The sequence below is a fragment of the Oncorhynchus kisutch genome, linkage group LG7 (assembly GCF_002021735.2).
Source record: "Oncorhynchus kisutch isolate 150728-3 linkage group LG7, Okis_V2, whole genome shotgun sequence".
Classification (NCBI taxonomy): domain Eukaryota; kingdom Metazoa; phylum Chordata; class Actinopteri; order Salmoniformes; family Salmonidae; genus Oncorhynchus; species Oncorhynchus kisutch.
The window spans coordinates 49,259,164-49,282,349 of NC_034180.2; the positions used below are offsets into that span (position 1 = coordinate 49,259,164).

Genomic DNA, 23,186 nt, shown 5'->3' on the forward strand with positions numbered 1-23,186 from the left:
TAAAATAAAGTGGTAATCCTAACAGACCTAAAACAGGGCATTTTTACTCGGATTAAATATCCGGAATTGTGATAAATGTTGTTTAAATGTATTTGGCTAAAGTGTATGTAAACTTCCAACTTCAACTGTACTTGTGTGACTTGTTAAGCACAGTTTCACTTATTTAGGCTTGCCATAACATAGGGGTTGAATACTTATTGACTCAAGACATTTCAGCTTTTCATTTTTAATTAATTTGTCAAAATTTACTCAAAATAATTCAACTTCGACATTAATGTGTATTTTGTGTATGTGGAAAAAGCCAAGGGGTTTGAATATTTTCTGAAGCCACTGTATGTGTTGTTTTTTTACATTTCCTGTTGTTGCTTTTATGTCATGTATAGAGTTGAATGATATCACCTGACATAAAGGTGAGAGACGCAAGAAAGATCGGTGTTGATGTGTCTGTAAAAAAACGAGGAGGAAGACAGATGATGACAATGTTGATCATGTTGATTGCTGTAAAAAAAAAATATTACTAAAATGTAAAGGACTATGAAATAGACCTTGTTAACATCAAGTGTTCGCAAAACTGAAAGTCAAACCTCTGCTTTGTACAGGGTTTATATTTGTCCCTCTGCACCTGCATTGAAACATGGGGTTGGCCACAACAACGTCACATGACAGTTCTGATATCATACTGTATATCTGTAGAGGAAGGAGTGAGGTATAGTCACGTATAGCCTCGGTGTATAGCCTCGGTGTGTGTAGAATATTATTGCCTTGGTGTGTGTAGAATATCGGAGATAAAGAATGACTGAAAGAATGGCTGAGGACGAGAGTGAGTATTGAACAGCAAGTGTACAGTATAAATATTTACATTTAGCAATATTATCCGTGTTAAACTGATTCAATGTTGTCATGCTTCCAAATGTACTGAATTGAGTAGTTTAAATTTGATCTCTTATATTGAACATTAAACAGAGCCTGAAGTCAAGCCAGGACCTGTTCAACGCATCTGATTATTGCACGTATTGCATGTGACATGTATTTAAAATTTTAGTAAGATTTTATTCATTTTTTTTTTTTTACAATACAAAACATACACATACAAACGACAACGTACAGACGCACACAAAAATCAACTACATCACCTGCTCACATCCCCATATCCAGCGCCCGTATCAGACTCCGGAACATGGCCTCAAACTGTGCCACCAGAAAATATTTCCCCTTGCCAACGCACTTTCAACGTTTAGATAACAAAGCATTGACCTTTCCATTGTGTTAACGATGGAAGATTAGTTGATTTTCAGTTTTTAAGTATACGTTGTTGTTGTTTTCAAAATGATTGACGAGAAAAGTATCGTCCAATACATCGGGTATTTCACTGCACCCTCATACGCTATGTCTGGAAATATGCAGACAGACACATTAAAATTATATTTGCATTGTAATACTTATTCAGTCGTTGTTAGTTTTACACTTAAGACACGACTCGTCCGTTGTGCTGTAGAACTTGTGAATTTTGTCTCTTTTATAATACGTTCTATACATTCGTTTTATAGTGGATTAAGCAACGTTTTCGTTTGCTGTAATCTCGTTCGTTATTTTCAGCATTCCCTCCCAATTTGTGCCAATATCAGATATTTTTTTATGTCTTGGTAGTTGTACAGTTTACTTATCATATGAGCATCCCTTTCTGGCTCAAATAGGATTCCCTCAAGATTGCTCTGATGTCCAAAAGACCATTTTCACATAAAGTATATCTTGATATTACACTTTTAAATTGCATGTATTTGAACATATCTACATTGGTCAATTCAAAATGGCTTCTTAATTCTGTTTTGGAAATAAATGCATTTCCTTTTACCAAGCCATTTATGGTATCCATTCCTTTAATTTCCACGCGGGCCAATTTATCTATGAATTCTGAATAGCTATCCAAGGGCTGTTCCATAGAGTTGTGTTTTCAGGGAGTGATATTGGTTCTTGTAGAATACGTTTCATTTTATCCCATATTGTTTTAGCGTTATTAACTATGAAGTTGGTCATGTTCTTAGGTTTATCCTTTGAAAACAGATGCATGAAAATATGTACCCGCTGTTCCTCTTTAGTGCGTTTAACGATATGTTGCAAGTAAAAGCCCTGGGTGGCGAGATGATACAATTCCAAACCTGCAAAATTAAAACCACCATTTCCGTTTTTTTTTATTCTATGAGTTTTATTTGCCCATATAACCTCTGTTATGACTGAGTATAGTTTTTAAAGAATATCCCAGGTAGGGTAATTGGTATTGCAGAGAATACATGTAAAAACATTGGGAGCCATGCCATTCTGACGGTTTATTCTACTTGTAAGATATACTTTATGTGAAAATTGTTCCATAGAATTAGATCTGCTTTCATATTGTTTAGTAATAGGATAACGTTACCTTTATATATGTGTTGTTTGTTGTCACTTAATTAAGCATCCTAAGTATTTGATATTTTTTTGTGGTCCACTTAAAATGATTGCTGGATATAATGAGTTATTCTTTTCTTTTCCTATTGCCATTATTAAAAAAATGTCTCACTGTGTATTATTTTGTCTTACACCATTCAGTTGTTCCCTTGGTAGCCCAAGACAAGACCTCCTCTACTGGTGAGTTAAGTAATCTCCAAAAATACCACCCCAGATTATAAGGACTTTGATATTTCCCATTTCCATCAACTGAGCCGATTCAGATCTATACTCAATCTACATTCATATTCAGACGCCTGGACTTCTTCCACATTTTGTTACGTTGGTCTGATCCTAAAATCAATTATCAATCTGCACACAATACCCCATAATGACAAAGTGAAAACAGGTTTAGATTTCTTTTGCAAATGTATTAAAATAAAAAACGTAAATAACTAATTTACATAAGTATTCAGACCCTTTGCTATGAGACGCAAAAATGAGCTCAGTTGCATCCTGTTTCCATTGATCATCCTTGAGATGTTTCTACAACTTGGAATCCACCTGTGGTAAATGCAATTGATTGGACATGATTTGGAAAAGCACACACCTGTCTGTATAAGGTCCCACAGTTGACAGTCTATGTCAGAGCAAAAACCAAGCCATAAGGTCGAAGGAATTATGCATTATTGAAGGTCCCAAAGAACACAGGTGCCTCAGTGGAAGTTTGGAACCACCAAGACTCTTCCTAGAGCTGGCTGCCCGGCCAAACTGAGCAATCAGGGGAGAAGGACCTTGGTCAGGGAGGTGACCAAGAACCTGATGGTCACTCTGACAGAGGTTCAGAGTTCCTCTGTGGAGATGGAGAATCTTCCAGAAAGAAGTACAACCATCTCTGCAGCACTCCACCAATCAGGCCTCTATGGCAGAGTGGCCAGATGGAAGCCACTCCTCAGTAAAAGGCACATGACGGCCCACTTGGAGTTTGCCAAAAGGCACCTAAAGGACTCTTAGACCATAAGAAACAAGATTCTCTGGTCTGATGAAACCAAGATTGAACTTTCTGGCCTGAATGCCAAGCGTGTAGAGGAAACCTGGCACCATCACCACGGTTAAGCATATCTTTCTTTTCTTTTGTGTTATTGACTGTACATTTGTTTATGTGGAACTCTGTGTTGTTGTTTATGTCGCACTGCTTTGCTTTATCTTGGCCAGGTCTCAGTTGTAAATGAGGACTTGTTCTCAACTGGCCTACCTGGTTAAATAAAGGTGTTCTCAACTGGCCTACCTGGTTAAATAAAGGTGTTCTCAACTGGCCTACCTGGTTAAATAAAGGTGAAATAAAAAAATACATAAATATTGGTGGCAGCATCATGCTGTGGGGTTGTTTTTCAACGGCAGGGACTGCGAGACCAGTCAGGATCAAGGGAATGATGAATGGAGCAAAGTACAGATAGAATCTTGATGAAAACCTACTCCAGACCTCTAAGGACCTCAGACTGGGGCGAAGGTTCACCTTCCAACAGGACAATGACCCTAAGCACTCCCCCAAGACAACGCAGGAATGGCTTCGGGAAAAGTATCTTAATATCCTTGAGTGGCCCAGCCAGAGCCCGGACTTGAAACCAATTGAAGATCTGTGTAGGGACCTGAAAATAGCTGTGCAGCAACACACCCCATCCAACCTGACAGAGCTTGAGATGATCTGCAGAGAAGAATGGGAGAAACTCCCCAAATACAGGTGTGCCAAGCTTGTAGCGTCATTCCCAAGAAGACTCTAGGGCTTTAATTGCTAGCAAAGGTGCTTCAACAAAGTACTGCGTAAAGGGTCTGAATACTTATGTAAATGTGATGTTTCAGTTTATTTGAAAATACATTGGCAAAAAAAAAAAGAGTTTTTGCTTTGTCATTACGGTGTGTAGATTGATGAGGGAAAAAAAAGTAATTAAAATGCTGTAACATAACAAAATGTGGAAAAGGTCAAGGGGTCTGAATACTTTCCCGAATGCACTGTACCTCTCTAAGGAAGAATAAAACAACAGAACATCTTGTAGTGAACAGTCCTGTCTTTTTAGATTTGTTTAGGATTGTTCTGGTGGGTAAGACTGGAGCAGGGAAGAGTGCAACCGGAAACACCATCCTGGGGAAAAAGGTGTTTGAAGTGAACGCCTCTCTTAATTCTGTGACAGACAAGTGTTACAAAACAATTGGAGAGGTTTGTGGGATGCGGGTGCATATTGTTGACACTCCTGGCATCTTCGACACAGTGAAGACAGATGAAGAAGTGAAAAAGACAGTAGGGGAGTGTGTCAACTTGTCTGTTCCGGGACCCCACGCATTCCTGCTGGTGATCAGGCTGGGGGGGAGGTTCACAGAGGAGGAGAGGAACACCGTGAAGTGGATCCAGGAGAACTTTGGAGAGGACGCTTCATTGCACACCCTCTTGCTGTTCACCTGTAAAGATCAGCTGAATGGTCAAGAAGTGGTCAACGTTCTGAGAAAGTCCAAGGAGGTACAGAAACTTCTCAACACCTGCGGGGGCAGGTATCACTCGTTCAATAACAACGACAAAGACCCCACTCAGGTTACAGAGCTTCTGGAGAAGATCAAAGACATGGTGGAGAACAATGGAGGAAATTACTACACCAATGACATGTATGAGAAGGCTCAGAAAAAGATCAAAGAGGAGGAGGAGAAGAGGAAAGCGGAGGAAGAAAAGCAGAGGCAGGAGCAGGAACGAATCATAGAGCAAAGAATAAGACAGGAGGGAGTAGAGAAGGGGAGGAGAAAGAAGATGTTCTTTGTGATATTTCTTGGTGCTATTCTGTTATTCATAGGAGGGGTGTATTTAGTAGCTACTGTCGGGGGAACCGTGGGAAATGCTATTGGAATAACATTAATTATTGTAGGAGTAGCAGGTGTCATAATAGCATGTGTCATAATAGCTATGATTTTCAAGACACAAAGAAGTGGAGCTGGCACACTTGCCTCAGTGTAAAATTGGGCCTGTTCCAGACACATCTGAAACCTGGCACCTATGAACCTAATGAGAGCCAGGCGGAGCTGTGCCCTTGCAGCTTTGGTTTTTCCATTTTTTTTTATTATAATGAATTTCTTTGGTCCACATACATTTTTCCAACAACACAAGTAATCAACTGCAAAATCAGACAACCCCATTGTGGAATAGTTTACCTATTCAATTGGTCAACTTGTCGCATTCTATGTGAGAAAATAATATTTATCTTGAGGCGTTTTCAAATTGAGAGTGCCACAAGGAAAGAAACGTGCATGCCCCAGTCATTGCACAACATTCAGCTTTGATGACTACTATTAAAAAGAGGAGGATCACAGCTTTCTAGTGCATCTACATTTTATTTCTGAACTCCAGAAAATGTGCGGACTGCACCCTATTAAAACCAGAGTTTTTAGCAACAGCTGGGATGATCTGTTTTAGAGCTCGCCAATGGCGATGAATGCATAGGGGATTCCGATGCTATATGTAACTTGAATGAGTGCCAGTGGAATGTTTTTTTTGGGGGGGACATTCAATTCATCAATACATTGCTAAGTAGCAATAAGATAAGGTTTATACTTTGTGATCTAGCTAATGATATAGCCACTAAATCATCAGCTACAGGTAAAACTTGTTATTGATAAATAGCACCCCTGCTTGCAAATATGAACCAATATGTTATTGGATCATTTCTGGAGGGGGTATTTATATTTTAGATGGTGACAGCATAATTGCATTTTTATTCATTTTGGAGTAGAATCCTTTTGAAAAGTCCCCAGAACGGACCTTCGTTCTACAAAACGTTTTTTAGGTCCCTCTGCGACCTTGCCACCATTGCTACAAAAAAATCCAGGGAAACACTTACCAATGTTTTAGTTGTTACAGCTTTGGAAACTTACTTTTGTTTACCACTTTGTTCAATTATTCTGTAGTCCTTTAACAGTGCCTTCATTTTCATAAAATAATAATGAAAATATTTTGGGTGTAGAAGCTTAAATAGCAATGAAGTTCCCAAATAAACACCCCTGTGTGTACATGTTGAATAAAGGTTCAATAAACTAGGCAAGTCAGTTAATGAACAAATAAACATCCCTGTGTGTACATGTTGAATAAAGGTTCAATAAACTAGGCAAGTCAGTTAATGAACAAATAAACATCCCTGTGTGTACATGTTGAATAAGGGTTCAATAAACTAGGCAAGTCAGTTAATGAACAAATAAAGATCCCTGTGTGTACATGTTGAATAAAGGTTCAATAAACTAGGCAAGTCAGTTAATGAACAAATTCTTATTTACAATGACGGCCTAGCCCGGCCAAACCCGGACGACGCTGGCCCAATTGTGCGCCGCCCTTTGGGACTCCGATTCACGGACGGATGTGATATAGTCTGGATTCCAACCAGAGACTGTAGTGACACCTGTTGCACTGAGATGCAGTGCCTTAGACCGCTGCGTCACTCATGTTAGTAAAAACAGGAATTCATAATTGTTTTTGTTAACAAAAGGGAATTATGAAATGTTTGTGACTTTAGCTGAGTTTCCAGTGGAATGTGTTTTATATAGGTTTTATATATCTAGTTGCACATTGTTTAAAACAAATAAAAAGTGAAAGTGAAACTGTCTCTGTTGTCTCCTGTGTAAAAATCCTGCTACTTGCACTGTACCTCTCTAAGGAAGAATAAAACAACAGAACATCTTGTAGTGAACAGTCCTGTCTTAAGTTAAGTTAATGAGGGGCTTTCAGGGGTCAGGATAGGTCCCTGTACAGGTCAAAATGTCAACATCGGTGACAGTTCTATTCTGTCCCCAGGTGTCTGTCCCCAGGTGTCTGTCCCCAGGTGTCTGTCCCCAGGTGTCTGTCCCCAGGTGTCTGTCCCCAGGTATCTGTCCCCAGGTATCTGTCCCCAGGTATCTGTCCCCAGGTGTCTGTCCCCAGGTGTCTGTCCCCAGGTGTCTGTCCCCAGGTGTCTGTCCCCAGGTATCTGTCCCCAGGTGTAGCCTTGATATAACTGTAGCCAGGATGAAGTGTTCACCATGGAAGGTTCAAGGACAGATGTGGGTAGCTTAGCTCTCACTGCCATGACAGGAGGCTATAATGTTGTGAGGAAGAAAAACAACTAGAAACCCCATCTGAGCATCATTGTATTGTCTGTCGAAGCATAACAAAGGAGAAAAAAAGGATGCTGATTGTTTTTCAAAACTTTACAATTCACAACTTTTCTAAATGGCGTAGAGGCATTTTTATGGACTGTCGGTAAACGTACCTATGGCAGAACAACAATGTTCTAATGTTTTAAATCACATTTTCAGAATGTCTTGCTTTTGTACCTGGGCTGTATATCTTAAACCACCTTTTGCAAAACTTTAAAATACAATTGTCATCAATAAATACAAAATGTACTGTAAAGCGTTCTCTTCATAGAATACCAACACGTTTTCATCATAAGAAAAAAAGATTGCAAATGTGTTCACTGTTTCCAGCAGTCAGTAAATACGACTGCACAAAATGATTCATGTCTTTTTCCGTAGTAGGTCTGAAACAGATACAATACAGAGAAAGATCTAGCAAAGGGGACTGTCTAATTTCTAAGAATTGTTTTACAACATTGCAGACAATGCAGAGAATGAAGTCATTATCTCCAACATGGCAGAGCTTTGGTTTGGGTTGAGGCCTAGACATTCATACCAGTTGTGTTCCACCACTGTATTACCTTTTCTTATCTGTTATGTGGATTGTGTTTCTGCTTCAGTGGAACACAAACCTATGAGCAGACAAGCCTCTCAACTGAGTACATGTAGTTGGATTGTGATGAAAACAGTGAATGAATCCTGCACACAATATGCTTATCAGGAATACTATTTGATGTGTATCAAATTGTTTGGTGAAATATGCATAAAAGAAGAGTAATCACCCATAATTCTGCACCTTTCGATAGTTGTATTTCCATTTTTTCCGTATTGATGAATGTATTTATGTTTTGAGAAGGCCGCTTCATTGTCCACAACAATAAAATTAGGGAGGGGACTGTGGATCGGTCTCCATCCGTTCGTACATTCACACGTTAGTCACACGCAATATTTCAAACAGTACTGGCCCAATTTTGACAAAACTTATGTGAATGATACGTCTTCACATAGATATCCAGCATTTATAAAATTGACCAGATGGTGGCGCTATAACAAGAGGTTGAAAATACGAACTTTGAAAAGTCACACCCCTCACCCCGTTTGACATTAAGTCATGAAATTTAGTACATACTGTAGGTCACTCTCCTCACAAAGGAATACATTTTCCTCAGGGACCCATGACGGATTTTCCGGCATTTATAATTTTGTTTAAAACACTAAAAATGCTACTCTTCTGGCACCGTATGGCTGATCTGCACAAAACTTGATATGTGGTGGATTTTACGGCATTTTGAATTTTGTTTAAAACACTTAAAACCTCTTGGAACTACCCATCCCGGATCCGGTCCAAAAAAATTACTAGAAAATATTCATATTCATAAAATCACAAGTGAAATATAGTGAAACACAGCTTAGCCTTTTGTTAATCACCCTGTCATCTCAGATTTAGAAATGATGCTTTACAGCCAAAGCAAGACAAGCGTTTGTGTAAGTTTATCGATAGCCTAGCATAGCATTATGTCCAGCTAGCAGCAGGAAGCTTGGTCACGAAAATCAGAAAAGCAATCAAATTAACCGTTTACCTTTGATGATCTTCGGATGTTTTCACTGACGAGACTCCCAGTTAGACAGCAAATGTTCCTTTTGTTCCATAAAGATTATTTTTATACCCAAAATACCCCCGTTTGTTGGTCACGTTATGTTGAGAAATCCACCGGAAATAGCGGTCACGACAAAGCCACATTTTCTTCTCCAAATTTTGTCCATAATATCGACAGAAACATGGCAAACATTTTTCAGAATCAATCAGGACAATTGGCTTTTCAGTAGGAGCGAGAGGAAAAATGAAAAAGAATCACTCAGAGCCCCCAGCTGGCCACTTACACAATGTAGTCGTTTACGCTCATTCTTCAAAATAAAGGCCTGAAAAGACGTCAAAATGCTATAGACACCTTAGGGAATACGTAGAAAAAGGAGTCTCGTTGATATCCCTTTCAATGGCCAATAGGGGTGCATAGGAACACAACGGTTTCAAAATAAGAGGCACTTCCTGATTGGATTTTCCTCAGGGTTTCGCCTGCAATATCAGTTCTGTTATACTCACAGACAATATTTTGACAGTTTTGGAAACTTTAGAGTGTTTTCTATCCTAAGCTGTCAATTATATGCATATTCTAGCATATTCTGGTCCTGAGAAATAAGCGGTTTACTTTGGGAACGTTATTTTTCCAAAAATAAAAATAGTGCCCCCTAGTCTCAAAAGGTTAAAATGCTACTCATCTGGCACCGTATGGCCGATCTGCACAAAACTTGATATGTGGCATCTATGGACATACAGTGAGGGAAAAAAGTATTTGATCCCCTGCGGATTTTTTACATTTGCACACTGACAAAGAAATGATCAGTCTATAATTTTAATGGTAGGTTTATTTGAACAGTGAGAGGCAGAATAACAACAAAAATCCAGAAAAACAAGTCAAAAATATTATAAATTGATTTGCATTTTAATGAGGGAAATAACTATTTGACCCCTCTGCAAAACATGACTTAGTACTTGGTGGCAAAATCCTTGTTGGCAATCACAGAGGTCAGACGTTTCTTGTAGTTGGCCACCAGGTTTGCACACATCTCAGGAGGGACTTTGTCCCACTCCTCTTTGCAGATATTCTCCAAGTCATTAAGGTTTTGAGGCTGACATTTGGCAACTCAAACCTTCAGCTCCCTCCACAGAGTTTCTATGGGATTAAGGTCTGGAGACTGGCTATGCCACTCCAGGACCTTAATGTGCTTCTTCTTGAGCCACTCCTTTGTTGCCTTGGCCGTGTGTTTTGGGTCATTGTCATGCTGGAATACCCATCTACGACCCATTTTCAATGCCCTGGCTGAGGGAAGGAGGTTCTCACCCAAGGTTTGACGGTACATGGCCCCGTCCGTCCCTTTGATGTGGTGAAGTTGTGCTGTCCCCTTAGCAGAAAAACACCCCCAAAGCATAATGTTTCCACCTCCATGTTTGACAGTGGGAATGGTATTCTTGGGGTCATAGGCAGCACTCCTCCTCCTCCAAACACGGCTAGTTGAGTTGATGCCAAAGATCTCCATTTTGGTCTCATCTGACCACAACACTTTCACCCAGTTGTCCTCTGAATCATTCAGATGTTCATTGGCAAACTTCAAACTTTCTTGAGCAGGGGGACCTTGCGGGCGCTGCAGGATTTCATTCCTTCACGGTGTAGTGTGTTATCAATTGTTTTCTTGGTGGCTATTGTCATGACGTTAGCCTGGGGGTAGGTTTATGACAGTCATAAATACCTCTTCCCCCCTTTTTCTTCGCTCTACCCTACTGATGTTTCATTTGCAAACCTGGGAACATCAGAAGGTGGGGGAAAATGAACTATATTCTGGTAATCCGACCAATTGAACATATGCGGTGGTACTTAATGAATATGATGTCAGTTCGGTTGTCATCTGAGGACTTCTCATCAATGATAAGATGACATAAACTCTACAGTGGAAAGTCTACACATCAGAGTTATCGGATTCACATGGAATTGTTGTTCAATTTAAATGTTTGAATATGAAATGATTCGGGATGAAATGTGATTTTAGCTTCTAAAATGTGAGATTTGGGTTTTCATAAGGTTAGGGCTCTTCTCAATCAGTGTCCCCTGTGAAGGGACATGGGTTATAAAACTTTTCAAACACGTCCTCCTCTCCCTTCCTATATAAAGCCTTGACGACAATATAAACTCCTGTTCGAGGATGTGAGGACAACGGTCCGATGTCAGAATGGTTCAGATAATAACTACAGAACAAAGCCAACGTCAGCGTGAGCTTTGGTTGCGAATGGTATGAACTTTGAACTCTTATTCACTACAGAAGTGATACCTCCTAGCCGTTGAGTTTGCAACAGCAGCTGCAAACAAGGGTGAGGAAGGAACAGACAGAGTATCCCGTCTATCACACAATGACGTTACTACAACGTATCCAATTGACCACCAGAGACATTCTTCAAAGGACAAAGGACTCGGTTTGGCAACACGGCCTTCCATCTACCACCAACCTACTGAAGTTCAGAGTAAATATTTATTGCATTTTCCTTTTCCAAATGGCCAGTAATTTAGAATGCATAAGATACTGTATTTATGATAGCACAGCTTCTTCCTTTGTTACTCAGTCTTCCCGCTCTTTCACTCAAATCCAGCCCCTTTTCTTTTGTGTAACAAGCTGTCATCTGTTTCGCCCGCTAGGGACGTTTTCCTTTATGACGTAATTTGTAATCAAGTTATGACTAATTATGTGTAGGTGTAATTCTGTGTGATTAGTTAGGTATTTAGTAAATAAATAATTAAACTCAATATTGTATTGCTGATTCAACTTGTTACCCAGGGTTCGTAAAGATAAACAAGAATTTACAACTTTCAGATGAGACTGAATTAAGGTGACGATTAATATTGACTGCTATTGATGTAAAATATTACTAGGTCTTTAAGAGTTTATTCGGAAGATAACAGCTCTATAAATATTAGTTTGTGGTGGCCCGACTCTCTAGTTAATTACATTTACATGATTAGCTCAATCAGGTAATATTAATTACGGAGAAATTATTGTATAGAATAGCATGTAATATCACTTAATCCGGCATAGCCAGAGACACGACACTATGGTCCCAGCTGCCTTGAGATCATTGACAAGATCCTCCCGTGTAGTTCTGGACTGATTCCTCACCGTTCTCATGATCATTGCAACTCCACGAGGTGAGATCTTGCATGGAGTCCCAGGCCGAGGGAGATTGACAGTTATTTTGTGTTTCTTCCATTTGCGAATAATCTCCCCAACTGTTGTCACCTTCTCACCAAGCTGCTTGGCGATGGTCTTGTAGCCCATTCCAGCCTTGTGTAGGTCTACAATCTTGTCCCTGACATCCTTAGAGAGCTCTTTGGTCTTGGCCATGGTGGAGAGTTTGGAATCTGATTGATTGATTGCTTCTGTGGACAGGTGTCTTTTATACAGGTAACGAGCTGAGATTAGGAGCACTCCCTTTAAGAGTGTGCTCCTAATCTCAGCTCGTTACCTGTATAAAAGACACCTGGGAGCCAGAAATCTTTCTGATTGAGAGGGGGTCAAATACTTATTTCCCTCATTAAAATGCAAATCAATTTATAACATTTTTGACATGTCTTTTTCTGGATTTTGTTGTTGTTCTGTCTCTCACTTTTCAAATAAACCTACCATTAAAATTATAGACGGATCATTTCTTTGTCAGTGGGAAAACGTACAAATCAAATACTTTCCCCCCTCACTGTAGGTCTTTCAATGCAATATTTTGCAGACTATTAACCAATAAACATTCATGTGGGCGTGGTCTGGCACATAAATCAGTCAGATATTGGTATTGTAACAATTTGGTACACATGTTACAAACACTGCCAAGCCTCAACATATGCAAGAACAATCATATCGACCAAATGGGGGCGCTATAATGGGCACATGTTTATATCTCTTGATCTATTTGACTCAGAAAAGAAAATGGCACACCTGCTCAGGGATATGAGTCTAGCTAACCCACGTGATATATCAGACACTACTGGCCTGATTTTGATTCAACTTGGGTGAATGGGTCTTGCAGTAGAGATCCGCCATTTACAAAATTACACTGATTGGCCCAAGGGGGCCGCTGGGCCATGCGTGGGGGACAATTTACATTGTTTGTTTTTCTCAAGTCTGTACAAGCATTGAACGAAACAATGAATGTTCACACTACAAAAGTGAAACTAAACTACTCTGGTACAGGTTCTGGGCTAAACATGTGATTGGACATTGCCACATCCTGTACAAGCTCAGCATACCTCCAATTCAATAAGCACACACTGCTTATACAGATATGTGAGTGAGGTACACTTGTATACTCATCGTTATTGTTATAGTGTTTAAAAATATCTGTGAAAAGTGTGAGCAAAGAAATCTCTGAGTGCACAGACTAGAAGAAAGGTTGCATTTGAGTGTTGCAGTGGTTTTATTCAGTAGTCCCTTTAATGCATCTGAGAATGAAAATATTAAATAAGTTATAGAGAAAGTAAACTTGTTAAATTATGAATTCTTCTTTTTGACTCAAGGAACATAAGACATTAATATTTTTTTTTTTCTCTGAACAAAACCCAAGGTATATTCCAGCTTTTACGGACATGAAGTTTGAGTGATATTTCTGTTTCCCCAGAAATAGTCTGAAACATTCATCCCTCACACAACATAGATACAATTCAAATGAACAACTTAACCCATTCTGCTTTTTCCCCGTCAGTGAGAGAACATTTGCATTGCAGTGAAAAAGAGCCATGGACGGATTTTAAACCATGCAGAAGACGAAGAAACACATGCACACACACACGCTATAGCATTACACTACTGCATGAGAGAAACTCTCTGAAAGGCACTGTTGGGATGGATTGACTAGAGAGAAACATGGAATGCAAGGAATCTTTCAGAGATAGAATCTTAAAATGAGAAGCCCATCATCAAGTCTTAACCCGTAGTGCTTACTCGCGGTATCATTCTGGAGTGCAAATGATTGAATGCAAATGGCATTCAATCATCATAGACTACATTCAAACCCCCATTGGTTACACACATTACTCTTTGGCAAGCAACATCACAGGGTTTCCCATTCTCTTACAAATGTCAGGTTTAGGGATGATTCGTGGATCATTTTGGTCCAACACTGCTCTTTATGTGGCACGTACATCTTGTTCGAGTTTGGTCTTATGCCACACCAAAAAATAAAATATGAGACGTTCCCTCTTCCAAGGCCACCCGTTGCTTAGAATGGGAACTCTTCCACATACAAATATAAAAACAGGTCAAGTCTTCAGGACAAAGACACATTAAAAAGTCAGTGCTTGGGGACAAACCAACAGTGAAAACACTTTCTGTAAATGTCATCTTGCAATGTTATTTTTTTTCTCTCTTCAGTGCATTCCAGAAACAGCCCTTAGCTCCACCTCCTACCTCCTCTGCACTTCAGTAGATCTGAAAGATAGTTCAGGTATAACCAATATGACATACATACCACTGCCCCTCGAGGGGAATTTGCCCCATATTGCTGACACCTTTCCAGTCTTCTCAGATCAACAGAAGTTCCTCAGGAGGTTATGGGTTTTGGGGGTTGTTTCTGGACGGGGTCTTCACTCCAGACTTTCTGGTGGAAGTTGACCGGCCACACTTCGTGAGGTGACTTCCTGTCAACCTCCTCCAATGGGGATGGCTGAGTGCAGCATGTGATAGGAGGGCATCGCTGAGGGGGAGGGGAGAGGCTTCACCACTGGGGCTGAGCAGGCCTCTGCTTGGTGGTGTCGTACGACCGGATCACGTCAGACTGTGACACCGCTCCGTTTTCCTCCTGAGAGAAGGCATAGCCGTCTAAGGGAAAACAAGCACATGATACGTATATATAAAAATCTTCGACGCCATTACAAAATCTCACGCTGATTACCTAGTGAGAGTTTTGAAATAAGGATGTATAACCCCACCCATCTCAAAGGTCTTGTTCAGCCGACAGCCTACTGACTGGTCTACAATAAATAACTACTCATTATTATTTGTAGATCAGTAAGTCTGTCACAATTTACCCACAATTCACCACAGGTGCAGTAAACTCGAACACACACAAATCCTGTAGCAAACTTTGTTCCCTTCCCCTCTACAAAAACCAGGCTACACGCGAAGCACTACTGCACATAGTACATTATCACACACTACATTATCAGAAATCCAGGACAGTTAGAACAACAACCCACAGCTAAATTAGACATATAGATCTAATAACTCAATATTAGGTGAAGGTAAATGTCTAACACAGGATGTGATGGATGAGTCAGACTGGGGAGGGATCCAGCAGCTACCTACACAGTGCCTTCAGAAAGTATTCAGACACCTTGACTTTTTCCACATTTTGTTACAGCCTTATTCTAAAATTGATTAAATTAAATTGTTTTCCTCATCAATCTACACACAATAATGAAAAAGCAAAAACAGTTTTTGCTATTGAGACTTGAAATTGAGCTCAGGTTCATCCTGTTTCCATTGATCATCCTTGAGATATTTCTACAACTTGATTGCAGTCCACCTGTGGTAAATGTAATTGATATGACATGATTTGGAAAGGCACACACCTGTCTATATAAGGTCCCACAGTTGACAGTGCCTGTCAGACCATAAACCAAGCCATGAGGTTGAAGGAATTGTCAGTAGAGCTCCGAGACAGGATTTTGTCGAGCAACAGATCTGGGAAAGGGTACCAAAAAACATCTGCAGCGTTGAAAGTCCCCAAGAACACACTGGTCTCCATCATTCTTAAATGGAAGAAGTTTGGAACCACCAAGACTCTTACTAGAGCTGGCTGCCCAGCCAAACTGAGCAATCGGGGGAGAAGGGCCTTGGTCACGGATTAAGAACCCGATGGTCACTCTGACAGAGCTCCAGAGTTCCTCTGTGTAGATGGGTGAACCTTCCAGAAGGACAACCACCTATGCAGCACCCCACCAATCAAACCTTTACAGTAGACGGAAGACACTCCTCAGTAAAAGGTACATGACAGCCCGCTTGGAATTTGACAAAAGGCACCTAAAGGACTCTCAGACCATCAGAAACAAGATTTTCTGGTCTGAAGAAACTAAGATTGAACTCTTTGGCCTGAACGCCAAGCGTCACGTCTGTAGGAAACCTGGCACCATCCCTACAGTGAAGTATGGTGAACGCCGCATAATGATGTGGGGTGGTCTTTCAGCGGCAGCGACTGGGAGACTAGTCAGGATCGAGGGAAAGATGAACGGAGCAAAGTACAGAGAGAACCTTGATGAAAACCTGTTCTAGAGTGCTCAGGACCTCAGTCTGGGTCAAAGGTTCTCACCTTCCAACAGGACAACGCAGTGGTAGCTTTGGGACAAGTCTCTGAATGTCCTTGAAAGGCCCAGCCAGAGCCCGGACTTGAACCCAATCTAACATCTCTGGAGAGACCTGAAAATATCCAATCAAACTTGAAAGAGCTTGAGAGGATCTGCAGAGAAGAATGGGAGAAACTCCCCAAATACAGGTGTGCCAAGCTTGTAGCGTTATACCCAAGAAGACTGGAGGCTGTAATCGCTGCCAAAGGTGCTTCAACAAAGTACTGAGTAAAGGGTCTGAATACTTATGTAAATGTAATATTTCAGTTTTTATTTTTAATAGATTAGCAAACATTTCTAGAAACCTGTTTTTGCTTTGTCAATATGGGGTAATGTGTGTAATGAGGGGAAAAAAACAACAATTTAAATCCATTTTAGAATAAGGCTATAACGTAACAAATGGGGAAAAAGTCAAGGAGTCTGAATACTTTCTGAATGCACTGTACACTACATGACCAAAGGTATGTGGACACCTGCTTGTCGAACATTCCAAAATCATGTGCATGAATAAGGAGTTGGTCCCCCCTTTGCTGCTATAACAGCATCCGCTCTTCTAGACTTTGGAACATTGCTGCAGGGACTTGCTTCCATTCAGCCACAAGAGCATTAGTGAGGTCGAGCGATTAGGCCTAGCTCGCAGTTGCCGTTTCAATTAATCCCAAAAGTGTTCAGATGGGGTTGAGGTCAGGGCTCTGTGCAGGCCAGTTCTTCCACACCGATCTCAACAAAGCATTTCTGTATGGACCTCGCTTTGTGCATGGGGACATTGTCATACTGAAACAGGAAAGAGCCTTCCCGAAACTGTTGCCACAAAGTTGTAAGCACATAATCGTATAGAATGTCATTGTATGCTCTAGAGTTAAGATTTCCCTTCACTGGAACTAAGGGGCCTAGCCTGAACCTTGAAAAACAGCCCCAGACCATTATTCCTCCTCCATCAAACTTTACAGTTGGTACTATGCATTAGGGTAGGTAGCGTTCTCTTGGCATCCACCAAACCCAGATTTGTCCGTCAGACTGCCAGATGGTAAATCGTGATTTATCACTCCAGAGAACTGCCCCAGAGTCCAATGGCGGAGAGCTTTACACCATTCTAGCCGACACTTGGCATTACGCATGATGATCTCAGGCTGTGTGTGGCTGCTTGGCCATGGAAACCCATTTCATGAAGCTCCCGACGAACAGTTCTTGTGCTGAAATTGCATCCAGAGGCAGTTTGGAATTCGGTAGTGAATGTTGCAACCGAGACGATTTTTACGTGCTACGCGCTTCAGCACTCGGTGATCCCGTTCTGTGAGCTTGTGTGGCCTAACTCTTCGCGTCTTGTGTGGCCTAACTGACTTGTTGGAAAGGTGGTATCCTATGAAGGTGCCATGTTGAAAGTCACTGACCTCTTCAGTATGTCCATTCTACTGCCAATGTTTGTCTATGGAGATGGCGGTGTGCTCGATTTTATACATCTGTCAGCAATGGGTGTGGCTGAAATACCCGAATCCACTAATTTGAAGGGGTGTCCACATACTTTTGTCAAAGAAAAATGCCTTGCAAAAGTATTCACCCGCCTTGGCATTTCCCCCCCAAAAAAGATTTGCATTACAACCTGCAATTTAAATGGATTTTTATTTGGATTTCATGTAATGGACATACACAAAATAGTCCAAAGTGGTGAAGTGATTTTTTAAAAACTTGTTTCAAAGAATACAAAAACATTCAAATGGAAAAGTGGTACAGAAAAAAATAAGCAAAGATGTTTGGCCTGTGGGAGACTCCTCACACATATGGAAGAAGGTACTCTGGTCAGATGAGACTAAAATTGAGCTTCTTGGCAATAAAGCAAAACACTATGTCTGGTGCAAACCCAACAACTCTCATCACCCCGAGAACTCCATCCCCACAGTGAAGCATGCTGGTAGCAGCATCAACCTGTAGGGATGTTTTTACATCGGCATGGACTGGTAAACTGGTCAGATTTGAAGGAATGATGGATGGCGCTATATACAGGGAAATTCTTGAGGGAAACCTGTTTCAGTCTTCCAGAGATTTGAGACTGGGACGGAGGTTCACCTTCCAGCAGGACAATGACCCTAAGCATACTGCTAAAGCAACACTTGAGTGGTTTAAGGGGAAACATTTAAAATGTCTTGAAATGGCCTAGTCAAAGCCCAGACCTCAATCCAATTGAGAATCTGTGGTATGACTTAAAGATTGCTGTACATCAGCAGAACCCATCCAACTTGAAGGAGCTGGAGCAGGTTTGCCTTGAAGAATGGGCAAAACTCCCAGTGGCTAGATGTGCCAAGCTTATAGAGACATTCCCCAAGAGACTTGCAGCTGTAATTGCTGCAAAAGTTGGCTCTACAAAGTATTGACTTTGGAGGGGTGAATAGTTATGCACGCTCAAGTTGATTTTTTTTGTCTGTTTCACAATAAAACATATTTTGTAACTTCAAAGTGGTAGGTATGTTGTGTAAATCAAATGATACAAACCCCCCCAAAATCTATTTTAATTCCAGGTTGTAAGGCAACAAAATAGGAAAAATGCCAAGGGGGTGAATACTTTCACAAGCCACTGTATAGTGTATATCCTAACACAATACATATCCTACACAATAGTTTCTTTTCATATTAAGAACAATTTCTATTCTTCTAGCCCACAGGTCCATCTATTCAAACTACAGGGACGATTCTAACCACTGTCAAAGCTCTATGACTCCAGGGAAGTTTACCTACTTTACACAGATCCAACCTTGTGAGGGGCTCACTAACCTTCACACCTCGAGTGACAACGACAATCTCACCCCCTCCATGCCTGCATGTGTATGGAGGCAGTGAGGGAGGGACAAATGGCATTGTGGGAAATGTAGTCAGAGTGTTGTCAAAGACGGTACAGTATGAAGTTAGACAAACGGATTCTCCAATAGAAATCCCCGATCACACTTGTAGGCGATGTCATGGTGACGTTGGCTAGGAAAGCTCATGCGTAGAAGCACGTCATCGAGTCTAACGGTCTTCTATCTATCCCATGTGCAGGCCATCAATATCAAAAGGCACTCCTTCAATATATAGTTGTTTTTTGACTAAAAGAAAAACATGTCAGTTTGCCACCTTCTTGAGGTTGGAGTAATAACATGTTCAACTACTTAAGACATTGGCTCCAATCTAGGTTGTGCCTTTAGGATGAATTTTACACTTCTCTGATTGACCTCTCAAACCCCGGCCTGGTCTGTTTGGTCTGTTTCGCAAGCGTTTCCGGACATTTTGTGATGTTGTGCCTTCTGGGTTTAGACACTGTCATAGATGGTGATGTGTTACTGTACTACAGAAGGAAGAGGACAAGTGTGAAGCACCACATTCTGTAAAGCGTGTGACTTACGTAGCATGTTCTGAGGGACGGACTCTGTGCTGTATGCCGACGATATGCTGTTCTTCAGGAGCTGAGCTCTCTCTGACAAGCTACACACACACACACACACACACACACACACACACACACACACACACAGAGAGAGAATAGTACATCAGACAAACAAAAAGCATGCACACATTGACTCTGTACCGGTACCCCCTGTATATAGCCTCCACATTGACTCTGTACCGGTACCCCCTGTATATAGCCTCCACATTGACTCTGTACCGGTACCCCCTGTATATAGCCTCCACATTGACTCTGTACCGGTACCCCCTGTATATAGCCTCCACATTGACTCTGTACCGGTACCCCCTGTATATAGCCTCCACATTGACTCTGTACCGGTACCCCCTGTATATAGCCTCCACATTGACTCTGTACCGGTACCCCCTGTATATAGCCTCCACATTGACTCTGTACCGGTACCCCCTGTATATAGCCTCCACATTGACTCTGTACCGGTACCCCCTGTATATAGCCTCCACATTGACTCTGTACCGGTACGCCCTGTATATAGCCTCCACATTGACTCTGTACCGGTACGCCCTGTATATAGCCTCCACATTGACTCTGTACCGGTACCCCCTGTATATAGCCTCCACATTGACTCTGTACCGGTACGCCCTGTATATAGCCTCCACATTGACTCTGTACCGGTACCCCCTGTATATAGCCTCCACATTGACTCTGTACCGGTACCCCCTGTATATAGCCTCCACATTGACTCTGTACCGGTACCCCCTGTATATAGCCTCCACATTGACTCTGTACCGGTACCCCCTGTATATAGCCTCCACATTGACTCTGTACCGGTACCCCCTGTATATAGCCTCCACATTGACTCTGTACCGGTACCCCCTGTATACAGCCCCGCTATTGGTATATAATGCTGCTCTTTAATTATGTTATTATCTTATCTGCTACTTTTTTTTTCTTCATAAAACTGCATTGTTGGTTAAGGGCTTGTAAGTAAGCATTTCACTGTAAAGTTTACACCTGTTGAATTCAGTATTTCACTGTAAGGTCTACACTTGTTGTATTCGGCGCATGTGACATTTTTTAAATTTTATTTTCTCAATATAGTTAGATGGTATAAAAATACCTTTTCCCATGAACAACTACTCCAGGGTCCTGAGCCTTAGCCTCCAGCTCCTGCACCTCATCAACCAGGTTCTTCCAGAAAGACCTCTTTACCCTGAGCGAGAGAGAAGAGAGAGATGTAAATTATATTATAGAATGAAAGGGATGTGTAAAGAGTAGTTGTTCCTGTGAAGCTAGTACAGTACGTATTAAGGTCTGGACTCACACTCTGAACGCCACGTCAAACAGCAGTGAGGTGACGGGGATGAAGAGGAGACTCATCCAGAACACTCCTGAGGTGAACAGCATCTCTGCCTGCAACACACACACACACACATACATAAAACTTTCGACACGTGAATAGTAAGTTTGCTTCTGTGTTGCTTATTGTGCAACATATTTGTCCAACAAATGCATAGGGTTGAACATAGAGTGATCCGTACTTTACCTGACCAGACATGTCTGGTGCAATAGCTATAACTGGCCACAAGGTGGAGTAGAGCCAGAAGAACAACACCCACAGGAACACACTGCCCCAGATGGCTATGTGACTGAACTACAGAGGGAGCAACAGAGCAGGTCAGGAAAAACATCACACTTTGCAATTGTTTCTCATCGTCATATTCTGAATGACAGAAATGGGAAGCCTACTGAACCCACCAGTGTCCATGATGAAGTCTCCAGTCCAGCTTTGAGACAAACGGTTATCACCACAAACTGGAGGACGGAGAAGAGAGAAAACAAGTCACTTTACCAGGCAACATTTCATGAGGATATAGAAAATCAGAGGTGTCGTGTCTTCTCTATCGAAGTCTTGCTACTGTGTGTATACTAAATTCAGAAACAATTTTACCAAAGTGTTTTCAGATATTTCATTGAAAGCTGGGAAGGCTATCCAAAAACAAACCAGACCTTTCTTTTGGGCATGCAGTCAACCTACCGTGTAAACCATATTTCCTAAGAGAAGATAGTCTGGAGTCTTCCCGTTCCAAGACACAGTATCTGGAATAAAAGAAACCAAACATGCAGGACTGTTTAATACTAGAACGGACCGAGACAGCTGGACAGACGGGACAGAAACACACACCGTGTTGGAAGATCAGCAGGGGTAGCCAGAAGAGGATGACAGAATGGAGGAGGCCGTTGAGACAGTGAGCCCAGAACACCTGCAGTGGGACAGGGGGAAACAAATGAACCAAGAGGGCCTAGTTCCAACTTCCAAATGGACCTTAAGTCCCTAATGCTATAAACATTTTGATTGTGCATGCATTATTCGTTTATCTTTGAAAACTTGGTAAAATGCCCAAAATGTTGAAATGTGAAGAAAAAAAAAATATTATGCAAATGTTAAACGCCCAAATTCGTGCTGCTCACGATTGATAAATGAGAAAGGCCCCTCGTCTCCTTTTCACAAGGCAATAATGACCGGGGTTAATGGGTGGAGGTTGTACCTTGGTGTTGAAACCCAGTGCGTTCTGGGAGGTCTTGTAGAGTTCTGGGTATTTTAGCATGTTCTCTTGCTTGCAGCAGCGCTCAAATATACCCAGGGCCAGAGGAGGCATGGCTGTGAAGATCTATCACACACACACAGACTAAAAGGTGATACAGTCGTATTTTACCAGGGGGTAAATCAAGCAGAACTCCATGTAAGGCTTGAATAAGGAGTGTACACACACTTACCACATTGTATAGACCAATGCACCAACGTTCAAATAGAATCTGACCAGAGAACCCGTTCACGATCGCAAACCAGATCTAAAAAAAACAAGATGAATGAGTGACTGAGGTTCTCTATTACACACTGACATCCATGTTGAGCTCAAAGGGTTGCAGAATTATGGGAACTTTAACAAAATCCCAATGAGACATTAGAAGAAAAAAAAACGGGTTAGAGAATTTCCTGCTTATTCCTTCCAACCGGGACTTCTGGAAACTCTGGACCTTTAGTGAAATTTACCTGAATTGTGCGGGTTCTATTGAAGCAGCCCTACCGAAGCAGCCCTACCGAAGCAGCCCTACCGAAGCAGCCCTACCGAAGCAGCCCTACCTCTATGATGTACAACACTATGTTCTTGTAGAAACAGTACAGGATGCATTTGGACACTCGGTTGTAGTTCCACGCCCCATGGACTAGAAGAAGATTCCTCAGGTACTTAAACTGAAAAGACAGGGAATGAAACAGAGAGAGACATAAAGATAGA

The 23,186-nt window shown here is 41.4% G+C and overlaps 2 protein-coding genes across 4 annotated transcripts in view; one reads left to right on the plus strand and one right to left on the minus strand.

The window, feature by feature from the left end:
* Window positions 1–678: 678 nt before the first annotated feature.
* Window positions 679–7,050, plus strand: LOC109894714 (GTPase IMAP family member 7). Its single transcript, XM_020488404.2, has 3 exons — window positions 679–820; window positions 2,584–2,622; window positions 4,497–7,050. Exons 1-3 carry the CDS (start codon window positions 793–795, stop codon window positions 5,417–5,419), a joined length of 990 nt encoding a protein of 329 aa, XP_020343993.1. The 5' UTR covers window positions 679–792; the 3' UTR covers window positions 5,420–7,050.
* A 6,488-nt stretch (window positions 7,051–13,538) lies between these two features.
* The window catches only part of LOC109894715 (phospholipid-transporting ATPase IA), a 30,870-nt gene continuing 21,222 nt past the window's right edge, over window positions 13,539–23,186 (minus strand). For all 3 annotated transcript variants that reach the window (XM_020488406.2, XM_020488407.2, XM_031829235.1), the window contains exons 24-34: window positions 23,033–23,143; window positions 22,666–22,740; window positions 22,437–22,559; window positions 22,073–22,151; window positions 21,926–21,987; window positions 21,646–21,702; window positions 21,434–21,541; window positions 21,212–21,300; window positions 21,008–21,100; window positions 19,870–19,949; window positions 13,539–14,973 (exon numbers count right to left, since the gene is read on the minus strand). In XM_020488406.2, coding sequence (XP_020343995.1) covers window positions 14,870–14,973; window positions 19,870–19,949; window positions 21,008–21,100; window positions 21,212–21,300; window positions 21,434–21,541; window positions 21,646–21,702; window positions 21,926–21,987; window positions 22,073–22,151; window positions 22,437–22,559; window positions 22,666–22,740; window positions 23,033–23,143 — 981 coding nt within the window. In that variant the 3' untranslated portion in view covers window positions 13,539–14,869. The remainder of the gene's footprint in view (window positions 14,974–19,869; window positions 19,950–21,007; window positions 21,101–21,211; window positions 21,301–21,433; window positions 21,542–21,645; window positions 21,703–21,925; window positions 21,988–22,072; window positions 22,152–22,436; window positions 22,560–22,665; window positions 22,741–23,032; window positions 23,144–23,186) is intronic.